At 36.6% G+C, this 18,825-nt stretch overlaps 1 protein-coding gene across 1 annotated transcript in view; it reads right to left on the bottom strand.

Moving 5' to 3' along the window:
• LOC134542459 (condensin-2 complex subunit H2-like) overlaps positions 1-18,825 on the bottom strand; it is an 89,134-nt gene that overhangs the window by 35,238 nt on the left and 35,071 nt on the right. The window contains exons 7-12 of the mRNA XM_063386759.1: positions 18,181-18,436; positions 16,908-17,040; positions 10,130-10,337; positions 5,984-6,046; positions 2,522-2,602; positions 1,489-1,679 (exon numbers count right to left, since the gene is read on the bottom strand). Of these exons, the coding sequence (XP_063242829.1) occupies positions 1,489-1,679; positions 2,522-2,602; positions 5,984-6,046; positions 10,130-10,337; positions 16,908-17,040; positions 18,181-18,436 (932 nt within the window). The remainder of the gene's footprint in view (positions 1-1,488; positions 1,680-2,521; positions 2,603-5,983; positions 6,047-10,129; positions 10,338-16,907; positions 17,041-18,180; positions 18,437-18,825) is intronic.

Genomic DNA, 18,825 nt, shown 5'->3' with positions numbered 1-18,825 from the left:
GTTTCTTTAAATGAAAAAAGTATAGTTTTCCAGCGACTATTACGTTTGAGGCGTACGTGCATTGCCGCAGCCGCACTCCTGCTTTTTTGTAAGGAATTAAATCGTCGCGCTACACTAGCACCACCTGTTAGCAACATCCCGAACCAACATGGCCGCCAGCAGACAGCCCGCATCGACGATAGATAGCAGGACAACGCTGCGTCGGCCGCGGGCTGAGATGCTATACTTACGTGGCTTGGTAGGGTATTCTGGTTATTTTGACGCAATCGGTGATCGCATCCGTACTTATGGGGTATCGTTTTAAAGAGAATTCACACATCTGCTCACAGAACTTAAGATTTCGTTAATATAACCTGTTATTTTCCAATTATACAGGTTTAAACACAATTTTTATGCTATTTTTTGTTAATTTTTATTTTTTGGGGGCCAATATATGTCCAATTCGGTTATAGCGAGGACACGGTTATAGCGAGGATAAAACCCGGAACCGTGACACCTTGCTATAACGGGACTCTAGTGTATATCTAATGTAAAAAGAGCATCGCTGAACACGCAAAAGAACGCCGATTTACAGCAATTTGGTTATGTTGCTTTTAAACTTATTTTAATATGGTCGCAGTAATCCACTGTGAATTTGGGTAAAATCTCGTTCAAAAATTATTTCCTTTAATTCTTTAAAGTTTAAAGTGCAGAGATGTGAAACATCTTAATTTTCACGTCACCAAAGATTTGGTTCATGGCCGTATGGTTTACCATGGCCGGTAGCACAAACCAAAAATTAGGTTGTTTACAATGGCAAATGTAGATGCCATGATCAAATAGTTAACGTTAACGTTATTTTACTTGCCGTTTACATTTACATAATTTTCTTTAAACATTTATGGTTTTGTCTAATTATTTTTGAAGGTTTACTATTAAATGCAGTGCTGCTGCAACGTAATTTCCGAAATATGCTTTCACTTAAAGCGGGAAAGTAGATACTGCATTTGTACTATAGGGAAAATGGCGGTGCAAGTAACTAAATACGTTAATTACCGTAATTCGTAAATCAGTTCCGTAAAAAAGATTGTAGTATGTAGTTTAAAAATTATATTTGCATTCATTTTGGTATTTTCTTACGTTGCGTAGGAGATGTATTTTGCAAACTTAAAAACAATGCAGGAATCGGTCATGGTCGATTCCAAAACCACTGTATTCTGAATCCCACGATTACACTGGAATCGGTGGGACCGACCGATTCCGGAATCGGAATCGACCCATCACTAAAAACAATGTGTAATTTTTGTGGTAGAGACCGGTTGACCAAGATTTCACTTTAAAAAGGTAATTTTGGTATTTGGGGGTTTGAGATGGGTCAAATTCAGTCCAAATTTTGATAGACTCCTGCGAATTAAAAAAAAAAAAACTTTCCCGGAGAACTATGAAGGTTCGCAAATTTCAAGAGTTGACTCCTTACTGAGAATTTAGTTCATAACAAAGAGTGCATACGTTGATAGAGTCCGGCTGCCACAGAATGGGAATGGGCTGGGTCTCAGGTTCTGGAGATGGCCCGGCAAGCTGAGCACTGATGACATCTTGCCCTAGCGAAATGTCCACCGGCAGAGGCACCTCTCCTTGCGACGCCGGGAACTCATCCTCGTGTTGGCTGCCGCCCGCATCCTCCGGGTCTATGTCGTTCCCTGTGAACAAGGGCACATTAATAGTCATTTGCAAATGCCCCACAGCATGATATTTACGAACGAATATCTCAAGTTGAAAATGTATGAAACATCTCCAACTTAGAAAACAATACTGTTACAATAAGTTGATGAACAAAACACGAATAGCATAGTTGGGTTTGCAGTAGTACGATTTAGCTGGGCAAAAGTAAGTTGTGCTACAATTGGTTCACTTGCTTCGGCTATTGGCTGCATGCAGTATTTAATAATATGACATATATGTCAGTCACACCAGCAAATTAAAATAAAATATTAGCATTATGTCAGATAGTATATAAAAAAATTAATTTGAAGTTTGTGAAATTTAAGTTGCTGGTTATAATTCAATTGATTTTTAGTAAATTAAATTCTTACAATTAGAAATTTGGCAATCAAAACTTGAAAGCATAACAAAAGAAAATTTGCAGAAATAGTGAACATGTACAGTTTCTTCAAAATAAGTAAGTACTGGAAAAATGTCAGATTAAAATTAATGGAGACAGACTGGCCTAGGTGGTCAAGAGGTTGCCGTACCTGAATTATAACAGGGATCGTACCACCAGTAGCAGTGAAACAAAAACAATAATTGAAAAAAAGAAGAAGAAAAAAAGAGGAGGGTTGTTTTGTGAATTGGCCCGGTCTATGTATAGCACTGTGAATTGGAATGTGATGCATGAAATGTGACTGCAGCACTCATTTTCAAAGTCTTTATTTCAGTATGTGAAGCAGTAGAATAGCATGTGACATAATATATTGCCACTAAAAGGTGGTTAGAAAGAACATCACTATAATGTACATAAGTAAAAAATTAAAAATAAACTAACCTTCTTCAGCACTTTGCTGCAGCGCTTGCAAAGCATCCAGCTGAAGAACTTCATTCAATTTTAGGTCGAATCCCCGGAAGTCTATATGAACAAAAGAAATCAAACATTACACAAGCTTAATAGATACAGTATGTATACAAAACTATTGCAATATGGTGTCTCATTACACCAAATATAATATTCCCCTGAACGCAACGCAACATGTTCACTAGGCTTGTACGGATATTCAAAATTTCAAATATCAAATCAAATAATTTTTTATTCAATCTATTGGATTACAAATTCTTACACTTCAAAATATTGAATATTAAATTGAATTTGAAGTGTAGTGAATTTGTTGCGTATCTCCTGGTGCAACAAGTGAAATTGAGATTGAGTCATGGTGAACAATACAAATAAGTATGTACTCAAAATATATTAATAGGTTTGATATAATTAGCCATCATTAACTTCAAAATATGCAATTTGCAACCACTTCATAAATATTCTTACAATTTTAAAGGAATTCTTTGTTATAGTTGTTTTTTGGACTTACAACCATATACCGTATTTACTCGCATAATGTCCGCAGTAATTTGGCTACATTTTTGAAAAAAAAAATGGGGTGCGGACATTATGAGGTGAAGTCCGGAAAATGTTTTACATGTTTTGTGCAGAGTAAAAAAATTGTTCTCTCATAATTAGTTTACTAGTACCCTGATTTTACGTATGCTCACGGTTCCGCGGATTGCATTAGTAAAATCGCTGCTTCGTAAAATTGGCACCCTTCCCTTGGCCCAGTTCAAAAATATTAACGGCGGCACACAACTTCGCAGAGCGCTGGTGAATGGCGACCATCCGCAGCGGACGTGAGAAATGTGACAGGTGTAGAGATAACTGGGTGCCGGCGATTAGTGGAAGACGCCACTAATTTATTTTTTCCTTCTCTCACTCGCATGTGCGCTCTTACGTTCAGAAGCCGCAGCCAGCCTATACAAAATAAATGCTTTGCGTGAAAAGATATTTTTTTAATCTTTAATTGAGATGGCCACTAACAGCACGGGGCAGATGTCTAATGTCTGAATTAGCCGGCGCCGGCAAGCCTCCCTCCCTGTCCCTTGACCACTGTGTGTATAAAAAAAGTTACCGGCAGACGTCTGTGCATGCGAGTCCCCTCCTGCCCTGCTTGACTGGAGCAGGGGAAGGAGTGCAGAGCATGGAAAAGGCTGAGCAGGAATTTTTAAACAAAAACAAAGCAGAGCCTTGTCTTCCTGACATGTAAGAATTTATGTATGTCCATTCTGTTACAGCTGACGTTTTCTTTACGTTGCGTAACATATCTTACATGAAAACAAAATTAAAGCCTCTCAGCAAACGCGATGTTAGATAAACATGTTGAAAAATTTACATACATTAAAAATTGCTACCTAACTTAGGTACCTAAAAAATTGACACTGTAGTAGCACTCAGAAAATTTCTACTAGGTAGTCTGCATTTTAACAACACTTTACGCCACAAGAAAAAAAGACAGTGACTAAAGAATGTAGCAGTCTTGCTCAACAAAGCAGTTCTATTCGACTTCAGACTCGTCGCTGTCACCGTCTTCTGTATTGCTGCTCCCGTCGTCGTTATCGCTATCTTCCCAAATAGCATCATCTTCAGTCCCGTCGAGAGCAACGGTGATGCCAGTGTTTTTAAAGCTACAAACCCTCTCAGCGACCGCTCCGGAAAAATGAACAACTCAAGGTCAAAGCATTGTTGACAGCGTCAGTAAATTTCCATCCCGTTACTGTTCCTTTCAGGGGTGGCCAAGGTTGCTTTGTCTGGTGCGGACTTTACGCGGATTTCAAAAAATTCCATTTCAAGTATTTAAAAAGAAATGTGCGGACATTATGCGATTAAATAAGGTAGGTTTTAAAATAGTTTACCCCTCCTAAAATTGTGAAAAAATAGAAGAATAGTGACTTTGTAGTTTGCAAAAGTGACGCAAATTTGACTACCATTTTAAAAGTATCATACAAAAACTAAAATTTGAACATAAATAATTAACACAGGTAGTCTATTTAAAAAAAAAAAATCTTGATAAAGTTATGCATATAATATTACAAATACTAATAAATATGTGGATGCATAGGAAGACATGTTAGATAAACAAGCTCAAAAACAAGATGGTACTAACAGTAAAGTTTAACATTTACCTTATTTTTTGTAAATAAGTTCATGTTGCATTTTTCTTTGCTGTGAAATTTGTAAGACTGACAGTTTCAAGAAAATTCTGGACTTATGTTTTAATGATATTTACTGAATATAAATTGTGATAAATTATAGCTTTAATTTATATGGCTAGTGTATTTAGGTAGGTGTGTGGTGGAATGATCCGAGTCATGTGTGTCTTGATGCTCGCAAAGTGCGGAGAGTAGGGGACACAGTCAGCTGATGGACAGCGAGTGGTGGCTCCACAGCAGCGATTAAATTGGAAAGATACAGTAGTACAGTGGCAGGGGACGCAGCTGTGAAGAATCACGATGTGTCATGAAATCAACAAGTGTGTGCCGTGTGTGCCATTTTCCCGGCACAATTTGCACAATAAATGGTTGTGCAAATATTTTTGCACTACTAGTCCAGGTGACGACATCACAAGGGATTTGGCAAGTAGTGTCTTCCTCAGTTTTGGCAGTAGGCCCCCAGGCCAAAGAGTTTACAAATATTCCTAAAATTTTATTATAAGTTTATTGAACATCCCCAAGTTTATGCTTGTAGAAGCATTTTGCAGTGTATGTAAATAATTTACATAAAACAGCAAGTCGAAACTTTTCAACGAATGGAAGTTCATAATATAAAGTCAGCAAAACTTTTCGTCAGTGTTTATCGTAGACTTACGATAATTTATAATTTCAGTTCTATTATATTCAGATTATATAGATTTATATTTATAATTATAATTTTAGTTTAATTTAAGTATTTTTATTGTGTTAGGTTTAGGTACTTTTATTACTTATTTTAATGGGCAGCGTAAAACATACTTTATGAGAATGCCTGATAATAAGTTGGTGAGTCATTGAAGAATGCAAGATGATGACTACTTTCTGCCTGCGCATGGATACAGCACTGTGTGGCGGCCAAGCCGCGAGTCGCGACAGTCGTGTGTCGCCGGGCAGACTGGAGCGAGACATGAGCACGTGGACGGAACTTTGCGGGCAATATGACGTTTACCCGGCCAGCAGATGTCCTGTTTGTTTTTTCCAGGGCGTGTAAGAGCTGAGCATGGCTTTAGAAATGTTGAAAAGTGCTGTACGTTGAGGATTTAAAGAAATTTTTAGGGATGCACGAGACGTGTGAGGATCGGGCACACTGTAAAAACAATCGGAAATTTGGTGTTTTGCAGAAGAGTGTAAAAGACAAATTTACACAAGATGACCTTTAATGGAACCACAGAAATGTAATGATTGTGGTGTGTGTATAAAAAGTAAATATAAAACCTACCTCCTTCTTCATCATCATCTTCTTCTTCCTCTTCAAACATCATCTTTACATCATTCAAGGTACCTGAAACACAATGAGTATAGACCTCAACAAATTCTATGGAAGTGATTTCAGTGATCTCTGATAGTGATATAACAATAGTAGTCTTATTTATTCATCTTCAAAAACACACAGCTTTCAAGTACCTGCCCTCCAATCAAAGGGCACCTTAACGCTCTACGCCTGGAGCTCGGCAAACCGCCGCACAGCCACCTGCTCACCACCCCTCTTGTGCATTGAGAAGAGGGGTGAGCAGAGTCTACCAAAAGCACACTGACCACCTCAGCCACAGCTTGCCTTATACCCCCTCCCTACCAGAACCACATAAAAGGCCATGCTCAGGCAGTAAAAACTTGACTTAAAGTGTACAGAGCTTGCCCTGAAACGCATCCATAATCAAACCGAACTTAGTTACTGACATGCATTCCAGAGGACTCACAGAACTGTGAAGGGGCTCACGCTGGCGTAGTGGAATATGTTGGCTTGCCAGAATAAAAAAAAATTTAAATGCTCAGTGTTCCTGGGGCAGCAAGCCCTACAGTATTCCGTGTGCTCTCGCTGCCTGCACTACCATGTGCCAGACGCCTATCGAAGCCAGTCGTCAAGCGCCGCCTGCCGCCACAGATGTCACCCGGTCGTGAGCGAAGGCCAGTTAACATACTTAAGGCACACTGCCCAAGAGGTAACTGCTGGTAACCCGGATACACTAGGCTTGCTGGAGTTGGCTGACACAGGTGCCGGACCTCATGACCCACTGCCGCCCACACCGCCCAAGCGGAAGCAACCCTCCCCTGTACGGAGCGGGGCCCCACCAGCACCGTGAGCCATGAACCAAGCAGAAACTCTCCTCTATCCGGACCGCGCTCTCACTAGGCCAGTCGCCGGAGCCTCGGCCCCTGGCGAATGCAACTTGGCGTTTTAAAGCCGAGCCACCCAGCTGTCCTGTGGTGGGGTGGCACAAAAGTAAGGCCGCCTGACCGTCTCTCCACCATCAGGTGGGAGTGAGGAGAGGGACAAGCAATAAAATAATTTAATTCCTATGAAAATTAATACAACAAGAACTCAAGATGTTTTGCCCACAAACATCTAAATGCAAGAAGGTATTGTTTTGTTGGTTCTTTGTTAGGATTTGTTGGGGGGAAAGGGGATATTACATCTATCTCCTTCATGCGTACACCCCTGACCTGGAACTTGTGAGTCAAATTGTAGCTGTGTTTAATAACTTACCTACTTATTATAAATAACCATAGTGAATATTTTTAAAATTATGAAAATAAATAATAATAAGAATAACACATCAAGAGTTTATAAAATCTACTGAATACACCCCCTCCTCAAAGTAACACCATTTTGCTTCAGCATAACAGAGTAATAATAAAAACAGCACTAATCAAATAAGTTTATTTTCCATGATTGCATGTTAGAAAAAATAATCTCTAATTTGTTTTACCAATATTGAAGTGTGTTTGTTGATTACTATATCATTCAAGACACTGCTCCCTCTAAAATTAATTTACAGTATTAATTATAAGTCTTAATACATTTAAAGTACATTTATATAATAGGATTGAATTTAATTTTAAAATAAACATCGTGAAGATAAACTTACAATGCAAACAAATTCACAGGCCTGATTTTGAACATGTTAGGCCTCTGAGTAGGGGTGTGCGAAGCTTCAAGTATTCAAAGTCGAATCGAAGATATTTTTTTCCTTCGACTTTGGCTTTGACACAAATAAACTTCGAGTGGAAAAGTCGAAGATTTTTGCCAGAAACGTTTGGCCCACTATTTGGGGATATATATATATATATATATATATATATATATATATATATATATATATATATATATATATGTGTGTGTGTGTGTGTGTGTGTACTGCCAAAATAAATATATTGCGGCAGGTAATTTCCCGTTTATGTATACAGCAAATTCTCTCTAGTACGTCCCTCTTGTTAATGTACAATCCAGTATAACGTCGGTCACTTGAAACGCCATGCAAATTAATAGGCATAATAAATATATAACGTACGTTTTTCAAAGCCCTGGACGGTAATTTCTCGTTAATACGTATCATTTTGCCGATATTAATACACAAAATATTAAACATTTTCTCATTTCATTCACAATTCTATAGCTTTGTTTAACGACAGGTCTTGTGGAAATTGTTTACAGGCGTTTTCTTTATTTCGTTGAGTAATATGGCAGTTGCAGTGCTGGTAACCGTGCAGATAGAAATTTCATTCGTATAAAAAAATGTAAGTTTTTTGTGTGATTGGTGTAGCAACATAACATTTATGCGGAATAATCAAGAGTTATAAATAAAAAACACTTAACTTTTTCAATTAAGAAAAAAACTATTTAATTATAATATTTATCCTACAAAATGCGTATTTTCGCGTTTGAATTTGTAGTAATGGATATTGGCCGATGGCTAGGTACATAAAACGTGGATTATACGATGGCCAACGACTACTAATGCGTTTTTTTGATACCGTTTGTTTTCTGATTGACATCTTTCGCAATCGTACACAAATGTAATACGTATACAACATTTATTTAACAGATCTAGTGGTACACAGTTTCTGATACTAGTGAACATTTTGTGACGTTTCGTGAAGCTTGTTTAATGGCGACGTGACGGCGTGGATAACCTGTTTATATTTTTATATTTACTATTTAGTGTATTACAGCAGCATAAATGTAGGTAGGCCTACCCGTAGAAGTTATGAGTACCCAAAAGTGTGTGGGTATCAGCATTGCAAAAAAACTAGAGATTATTACAGCTGTTGACAACTGCAAGAAAAAGTGTGATGTTGCAAAACGTTTTAATAATGCACCTACAAATCTGTCCACAATAAAAAAAGACAGAGCAAAAATTGAAGAAAATGCTGCAAAACTGCACCAGAAGAGGAAAAGATATAGCAAATGTATCAATAGTGACCTTGACAAAAATCTTTTTGATTGGATTGTGCAAGCACGCTATAACAACATACCCATCTCGGGCACAGCACTGCAAGAAAAAGCACGAATGGAGGCACTAAGGCTTGGAATTGACAATTTTCAAGCCTCAAATGGCTGTCTCACACGCTTCAAAGCCAGGTGGAATTTAACTTTACTAATGAAAACCAGATGAATGAATTTTACAAATTTTAAATAAATGAAAAGTACTTATTTTTCCTGTGGATTAAGACATTTAACAGTACTTATGTAGTATACATACATTTTTTGAAGATTTTTAGCACAATGGAATTTTCTTTAGTCTATATAATCATGATGAAACATATGTAACAAATTTTTTATATTAATAATTATATTATTTCAAATCCTTCGACTTCAATTTTCCTTCGACATTCCTTCGCACAATATAAGCTTCGCTTCGACTTCGCTTCGCATTTAAAAAGAGACCTTCGCACATGCCTACCTTTGAGTATCTTTTTGTTACTCCCGTGTTTTTATGCATAATCGTCGCACCGTTATTTTAGGACATCAAAATTTGGAGAAAAAAATTTCTTTCTCGCATAAACTACACATGTTTTTAGATTCAGAGCGCTTTGATGTAGGTCCTGTATAAAACAATGTATTTTAAAGTTGAAATCTAATATTCATTTGGATATTACCACTTAATTATCTAATAGCAGAGTTATTTTTTTACACTATTCATAACAAAAATGAATTCCCCCTTTTCGGGTCTGCAATAAGATTAAAATGTAAGCTTCATGTTTTTTCTACTACTAACAAAAGATTATTTAAACTGTTAACCGAATTCCAGAGTCAGTTGTTTAACAAATGAATGTCTGCCAATGGTGCCAAATACAATACTATTTGAATAGCTAATCACGTGACTTGCCACCTGCACAACCAGGTAGGCGCGAGGCACACTTGCACTGAAAGTTCTCTCTCACCAGAGCGGCTGTTAACTTGTTACCATTGTGTGCACACAGAAATTAGATAGAAAATATTGCAGGTACTTCGAATGTATGCCTGTGTTACTTCGAGGGGCTGGCGTTTGATTATTTTTACAAATTCACGTGCACCACTAACATGTCCACTAGAGACGGCGGTCAGCGAAGGCGTCGCGCACCACGGGGGCGAGGGGGGACTCACAGCTGGTCCAGTCGGCGAGGCACGCCGGCTCTTGGATGGCGCGTAGCTGCGACTTGCGGAGCCCCAGCAGGCAGTCCCGGCTGAACTGGAACCCCCCCAGCTTGGTGAGCTCCGGCTTGATCACGTCGTCCAGCAGCATGGCCTCTATGCCGCTCAGGCAGCACTCTATCTCCGCCTCCGACTTGCAGCACTCCTTCTTGCCTTTCTTCTGCACGACACACACACACACATGCCGTGTCCCCGAGTCATGCACGGCCTCTGCCTACACTCGAGCAACTCTCGTGTCACGTACATTCATCATCATCATCTATAATCTATCTCACGCTTAAAATTCCAGTACAGAAAAAATGGTGTCCACTGTTGCCAGATTACCTGGCTAGTTATCATTAAAAACTTATATTCTTATAACAATTATAATTTTTAATATTGTTCTATCATGTCTGTTTTACCTTCTGTATACTTCATAGTTCATACGTTTTATTACATATATGTATATAAGTACAGGTACATGGGTGTGTGGAGGTGACAAATTCTGCACTACCAGTGTGTAATAAATAACGCCAACACTGGGGTACTCACACTTACATATACAACATTTTGTTTATATGAGTACTAGGACAGATTACAACAGTAATAGTTTCTGTTACTGAGATTTATTATGAGAGAGAATTGAAAAAATAAAAAAAATAAAAAAAATAAAAAAAAATACGGGTTTGGATTCATCAAATAAGAACAAAAGCAAGTTGGGTTTAAAATAAACAAACAAAATACTATATATACTGAGTAGAAACTGTAATTACAAATAATTATATACTATTTGCACACCATTCTCTGAACATACACACTGACAATTTTAAATAATTTCTGTGACAAATATACATAAGAAAATCTTTGTTTACATCTCAGTATTATAAATCATAGAGCAGCATCCAAGCTACATAAAACATTATTTTGATAATTGACTGGATGCATTTATGGTACATAAGGAAAATTTCTTTTATAAATTTTGTATGTCACCCAAAATCTTAATGTTAACTCAGTTTGTTTTAACATAAATCAATGCATAATAATTAAAAGTGAAATTTCAGGCTAACTACCTAGAGAGCTTGAGGTCTTAATCAACGAATCTCTTGAGTTGCGAGTATCTCAATGTTGCAAATGCACAATTACTTTCAAAAGAATAAACAACTATTATTTAAATCATACCAGAAAACATAACTTCGCCTCATCTCTGCTTACATAATAAACATAATAAATAACCTTATGTATAAAGTAGGGAGGGCCATAGCTGGGTTGTTACTAGGGATGGGCATGTAGATTCTTCGATGCCTTAATTCTACCTGGCATTGAACCATCAATTCACAAACTGTAAGGAGGAAAGGTACCATATAAGGAATCAGTCGCGGCCGTGTGTCCCAAGCGGACGGACGTGTTTAGTGCGAGCTCCGCGGTATTATATCTCATCTTTGTTGTTCTTTACTAGTGGAACGAGATAATCAGTATTAATTCCTCACTACTCAGTCAGTCGGATTTTGAGGGATTTTCTCTATCGTATAGTGATGCAACGAATGACATAACTAATTGTGAATTAGACCATATAGATAACTTGAACATGTTCCGGTCTCCGACAAAAAAAACGAATGTGAATACTGCGCCAAATCAGTTTCAAACTGAGAGTGTAAATACGACTAATCTTAATGCTCTGAAAGTAACACTTATCCCAGAAGAGGACGCGACTTCAAACAAGCCTTCTAGAACGTCATCATCCCAAAAGAATTCAACTGCATCTGGTAATGTAGTCATGTCACCTGTTTCCATGGAAATGAGCAAACTTATTGAATTATATGATCTTGTTAAATCTATGAATACTAAAATTGACGACCTTAAAAATGAAAACCAGGTATTAAAAACTTTACTGGACGACTCCAGAAATGAGATTGTGAAGTTAAGTGAAGAAGTGTTCAAGATCAAAAATGAAAAAAATCCTCAAACTGAGCCAAAGAAAACCAATAAAACTTATAGTCAAGTTACAGAACAAAAGAAAATTGAACAGAAAAAGAAAGTTGAAACATCTGTCGCCGCGCCGGTTGAACGTGCGGCTGACCTCGTTACCAGTCAGCACTTTTCCCGTGTTGCAAGCAACGCTGATGCAAGCAACTTAGTAAGCACTTCTCCTATCAAGCGGACTACTGATGAGCAAGGTTTTACCACCGTGCATTATTCACGTAAGAACAAATCCAACGGTAGCCACGTAAACCAGCCTGAGTCTGACAACAAAAAGAAATCAAAAATACAGGTTGGGATGAGGAACATCTCATCTCTTAAAACAGTTTCAAAACCAGCTTTCAAAAAAACAAAAGCATTATTTGTAACCCGTTTTGACCTATCAGTTGAAGAAAAAGAAGTTGTTGATTATATAACCAGTGATCTTAATCTATCACAACTGAAAGTCGTTAAACTACGATCCAAATATGACACCTATGCATCTTTCCATGTATCAGTATTAGAAGAAGACTTTGACATGATACACAATACAGTTTTCTGGCCGAGCGGTTGCCTTATCAGCCCATTTTATGGTAAGCTATTCCCGGATCAAATATTCAAGAAAGCTGATAAAAACATCAATAACCATGAAACAATCAACTCTGCAACCTACCAGTCCTACTTTGAAGATCTCGAAGAAAAATTTGCAAATTGTTTAGATAACGTTATTATACTGGGTGATTTCAATGTGCCTGGTATACATTGGCTAAATTCTCAGTCTGTTAGTATAAATTATAGAGACTTATCAGCCAAAGCTATGGCTATATGCAATTTCACAACAGGTTTAGGCTTGTCTCAATTCAATTATACTCAGCAGCCCATCCATCTTTTAGATCTTTGTTTCTCTAATTTACAATATTGTTTGGTCAGCAAATCATTAAATCCTCTTGTTACGGAAGATATTTATCATCCTGCTATCATAATTAATATCAAAATGGATATAATAACAAGGGATGTTATTACTACGTCTTCTTATCTGGACTACAAAAAAGGTGATTATTTAAGTCTATTTATGGCAATTAAAGAACATGACTGGTCTACACTGTACAAATCTGATGATGTTAATCTAATGGTTGATTTTCTCACTACTACTTTGATTAACTACATCAAGAACTACATCCCGAATAAAATAAATAAAAAATCCAGTTACCCACATTGGTATTCCAAACAACTTATAGAAACATTAAAATCCAAAAAACATTTCCATAAGTTATATAAAAGAAATATGAACCCCTATTATTATGATTTATTTTCTCAATATCGTAGAGAGGCCAAAAGTCTCATTTCTCGGGACAAAAATTTTTGGCTACAAAATCTTAACAATAAAGTTAAAAAAAATCCAAAAAAAAATTTGGCGCTATGTAAAAATTATGAAAGAAGGATACATACAGAAATTATCTCTTAAAATCAATGATAACGTTACCAATGACCCAGTACTTATTGCTAACAGTTTTGCACATCATTTTTCTAGTATTTATGTAACTCCTACAAATAATTTAAATTACTCAATTTCTGAAAACAGTAAGTGCTCTATTCCTATGACTACCATATCTGAGAGCCTTGTACTTTGGGGAATTAAATCATTGAAATCCACTATGACAACTGGGCCTGATGGTATTCCAAATTTTATTATAAAAGGATGTGCTGTTATTCTGGCCCCTATACTTAACTTTATTTTCAATTCTAGTATAAATAGCGGAATTTACCCCAAAAAATGGAAAATTGCAAAGGTAATACCTGTACATAAGAAAAAGAGTAAACTTAATGTTGCAAACTACAGACCGATATCACTTTTAAATGGATTTGCTAAAGTATTTGACAAAATTATATGTAAGGATCTTGAATTCAATCTTAAAAATAGACTCTCCGACTGTCAACATGGGTTTAGAAAGGGGAAATCTACTACTACTAATTTAATTAGTTTTGTTAACCCAATCTATTCAGAAGTAATAACGCGAGGTCAAGTTGACGCATGTTACTTTGACTTAGCCAAGGCTTTTGACACTGTTAATCACTGTATTTTACTAACAAAATTATCAAATATAGGATTAAGCGATAAATATCTAAAGTGGTTCAATAGCTATTAATTAGATAGAATCTTTTATGTTTCAATTAATAATATTAAATCTGATCTACATATAGTTAGTTCTGGTGTACCCCAGGGTGGAACATTATCCCCTCTTCTATTTAACATTTTTATAGATGACATTACCAAAGTATTACAATTCTCTAATTGCCTACTTTTTGCTGATGATCTTAAGATTTACAGAAAAATTTCTCTTCATCTAGACTGTAAACTTCTTCAAAATGACATCTCATCAGTTTTCGATTGGTGTAAAAGAAATCTTGTTGACCTTAATTATGAGAAAACTACATCTATAACCTTCTCCAGAAAACATCATATCATTGCTTCTGATTATAAACTTGGTAATCATGTTATCTTGAAGTCAGTTTGTGTTAGAGATTTAGGTGTCTTACTTGATGATAAATTGTACTTTCATAACCATATTGAATCTCTTAGATCGCAATGTAATAGATTGTTAGCGTTGATTAAATATATTACTTTCAATGCCACTAATTTAGATTCTATTGTTAGTTTATATTTAGCTTTAGTAAGATCCAAGATTGAGTATGCCTCCGTGGTCTGGAACAATATCTCAAAAACAGATAGTGACAAACTAGATAAATTACAAAATAAATTAATCAATATCATTAATCAAAAGACCAACATTACCAACAATTCTAATAGTCTATCCTCTCTCAGATCTTTAGCTCTAAGAAGAGAGCTATTAGATGCATTTTTTATCTATAACTGTTATACCAATAAAACAAAATGCAATTATATTCTAGATAATACTGGGATTAAAGTACCTACCTATAACAGTCGACAGACATCTTTATTATGCTCCTTAGGCAAATCAAATGATATATTATACAGAATTATATCAAATTTTAATAAACATGGATGCTATGTGTCTCTATCAAAAAATAATTTAAATATAAAACAATTTTTCTTATCTTAATTTAATTTGAATATGTTTAAGGTTAATGATGCTACCATATTTAATTTTTTTTTTATATAATCAGGTTCTGGATCATCATTACTGTTGTTAAAGAATTATGAAACTTGTTCTTGTTTATCTGTTAGTTGCTTGCTGTATTGTCTTGTGTATGTGTTATTATAGTATTGTCCTCAATGTTATTCATTTTGTTTCATGTATTTGTTTTGTTTATGTATTTTTTTATGTTTATCGTGCCTACCACCCATGGCCTTATGCCGTTGGTAGGCATGTAACAAATTGATAATAAAAAAATAAAAATAAATCATATTTAAAATGGTAGGTCGTAAGAACTGTCAATAATTTATATGTAAAATAGGTTCACATCAATTAAGTGATTCTTGCCACAGCTGCCGTATTTTCCAGCCAGTAAGCTGGTTTACACAACTCGCCTAGCACTAATATACAAAAGAAGTGGTTAATTCTTTGCAGGTTAAATAACAACCACAATCACCTATATTTATCTGTAACACTGTACTAACTAAAGTTAGATTTTTGTACTTGCAGGGAAAACATAACTTTTCTCTCCAATCTTAAATATAATATCTTTTACTTCCAACGTCGTCGTCATGTTGAAGTAAATAATTTAAAGCAGGCTGGCCAACCATGTTATTCAAAAACATTTTGGTTAAATTTTTTTTTGTCTTTCGTTTACTAAAGCTAGTTTCTCATTATATTTTTGATACTTTTAAGTAAATAATTTCCATTCCACTTAAAAGAAGTTAAAAATTTGATTTATGCATACACAAAGTCAATAAATTAAATACCTAATATTTATTGTTTGAGTATAACATGTTGCTACCAGTGTGTAAACACATTTTTGTACAAAAAAACAGTTTCACATTTTTTGTTGATGTTTAATTTGCAGTGACCATGATAGCTTTGCGTTATTATTAAATCTATCGCGAATTTGAATCAAGATAAACAGAAAATATCTCATGACATTAGTGCTTTAATGTCAATATAAACATTCACGGATGTAAATCAAGTTAATCAATACAATCAGGACTCTTAAAGATAATGGCATGAGAGAGGAATTTCACAAGATAAAAAAAAATCACGAATTTTAATGAGTTTTAATTATGTATTTCACACATATTTGTTGATGGTGAACCATGGTGGCTAAAAATAGGCTAAAATAATTTATCAGTTGCAGGCTAAAAATGATTATTTCATTATTACATGCTGTTTGTATGGTGTTTGTTTCTTTGAAGGGGGGAGTGACAGAAATACTACAATCAATACTAGCAAGCTTTTCAAATATAATTTTTTTTTGCTGAAATTATCGAGCACTGACCTTTGTCTCATTCTTATTCTCATTCTTACTATTTAAATTCAATGTTTATATTCGAGAATAACTTGATATTCATATTCAATTCGAACTAAAATACTGATATTCGCACAGAACTATCTCTGTCATGCCTGAAGACAAAATTCAGAAGTAATGTAAGTAAATTGTGTTTGTAAAAAAAAGTACAATACAAGTTAACTTTTTTTTTTGAATTTTCATAATTTAATTCAGAAAAAAAGTAAAACTGGGAATTGGAATCAGAGTCGTACCTGAAATAGAGGGAAATCGTGAAATCAGAAATGTGATAGAGAAATGTGTAACTGACCCATCCCTGGGTTGTTACAAAATACACACTTTAAGAGACAGCTTTGAGCTGCAGACTGACCTCGTGCCTCTCCCCGCAAAAGACGCACTCGGGACGGGTGCACACGTTAACCACCAGCGGCTTGTCGGGAATGTCCGCCTTGCAACGCTTGGTCAGCTCCTCCGAGGCCACAACTGCGTCCACCAGTTTCAGACTGCGAACAGCAAACAACAGACACTTTCCAACCTGTCTCTCAGTCCCACCAGGCACAACTCCTGACTAGAGACCCGTGAAATTCGCAGGTTCAATGACCTCCATGATAGACTCCAATATCCTCTACACACTCGGGCAAATGTCAACTGTTCATTGGCTGCTGACTTGTGAGTCGTCTCGACTGGGTGGCCCGTGATTCGACACTTCTATGAGTGAGGGTATCTAATTGGCCCTCAGTCCTCCAGATTAAAAGTGAACCAATGACAGAAGCAACACTAAGGTATAATTATTTGAATTTTAGCATAACACGAAATGAACCCGCGAATTTCACGGGTCTCTACTCATGACGAATGTGGAACTTCTACAGATAAGATTTTAAAACATAAGATTTCTGTGTTATTGTTTTCATATTTATAAAAGCTGTTTTGTAATACTTATTCCACCAAAATAGTGGCAAAATTTGTACGCTGCAAGTTTACAATAAAATAATTTGTAATAAATTGGTCTGAAACAGATACATTCAGAACAATAAAAATAAATTAGCAAGTTTTTGTGATTTAAGTGATTCAATAAGAGACATGTCAGGGTATGGGATAGAAGCAACAACCCTTACCCAATAATAGTGATGCTTGAGTGATCATGGAAAACGAGGACCCTATGATGCAACACACGCAACTACATTGTTGAACCTCCAAACTTTAATAAGAGTGTTTGGGAATTTTTTTGACCGACACAAGTGAATTAACAGATGAAAACGGCATCACATCCATAATTTACTCATGGCTCATACAGACACAACTTTGCTGTACGTGGTTTACGTCTCAGTGAACTCAGGGGTGCAACAATTAAATTTCCAAAGGGGAAGGGGGGGGGGGGGAAATATACCTTTTTATAAAGAATCATCGATCTCCTCTATTGAAGCGGGGAGTCCGGGGGTCCTCCCCCGGGAAAATTTGTATTTCAAGGTGGAAAATGGAGCTATTTAAGCAGTTTTATTATCTAAAAATTGATTACACAGCACTTTCTTTGCCACCGTTTGCCCCCACTTCAAGGTTTCAGAGGGGGGGCAAAATACACATCCCCCCCCCCCCTGTTGTTGCGCCCCTGAGTGAACTAATGCTAGGATCACACAGCGACTCACCGAGCGTCAGATCGAACCGGAGCGGCGCGGGAGATCTCGACGTCAGAGCCCTGTCCAGGGGAAGGAGGTGGGGGCGTCGCCGGTGGGGGAGACTGTGGCGGGGGCGAAGGGGTTGGTGGACGCTGGTCAGGAGTGGAAGGCCTGTCCTCTGCTTCTGCAGCTCCTCCCAGTGTCTCAAGAGTCGGTTCACAAGAGGCAGGCTCATCCACGGGCGCTGGCCACTCTTGCTCCTCCGCCTCTTCAAGTCTTTGGCAGCCTGAAACACCAGACCACTTGCCATCAGCTCCAGCGCTGTCGGAACCTCTGTAAGATGCTTCATTCAGATGCAGCAATGGCAATGCTAAACAAATAAAACTCTGCAGCAAAAAAATTAATTAATTTATCTAGTACAACTCAGAAATGCACAGCAACACCCTGTAAAGAGGTTGCATGGGTGTGCACGAGAATTAAAAACAAAAACAACACAGAAAAACAGTAACACGAAATGAAAAATAATCAAAAAAGACACAAGGACACGACAAACAGTGGGCATGGACACAACAAACAATCAAATAATGAATTGATCATACTATACAAGAAAAATTATGATTAACAATGATAGAAAGACATTTATAAATTTTATAGTATATAATAGGGTATAATATA

The sequence above is a fragment of the Bacillus rossius genome (assembly GCF_032445375.1).
Source record: "Bacillus rossius redtenbacheri isolate Brsri chromosome 4 unlocalized genomic scaffold, Brsri_v3 Brsri_v3_scf4_2, whole genome shotgun sequence".
In the NCBI taxonomy this organism is placed as follows: Eukaryota; Metazoa; Arthropoda; class Insecta; order Phasmatodea; family Bacillidae; genus Bacillus; species Bacillus rossius.
This window is presented reverse-complemented; position numbering and strand designations above follow the sequence as displayed.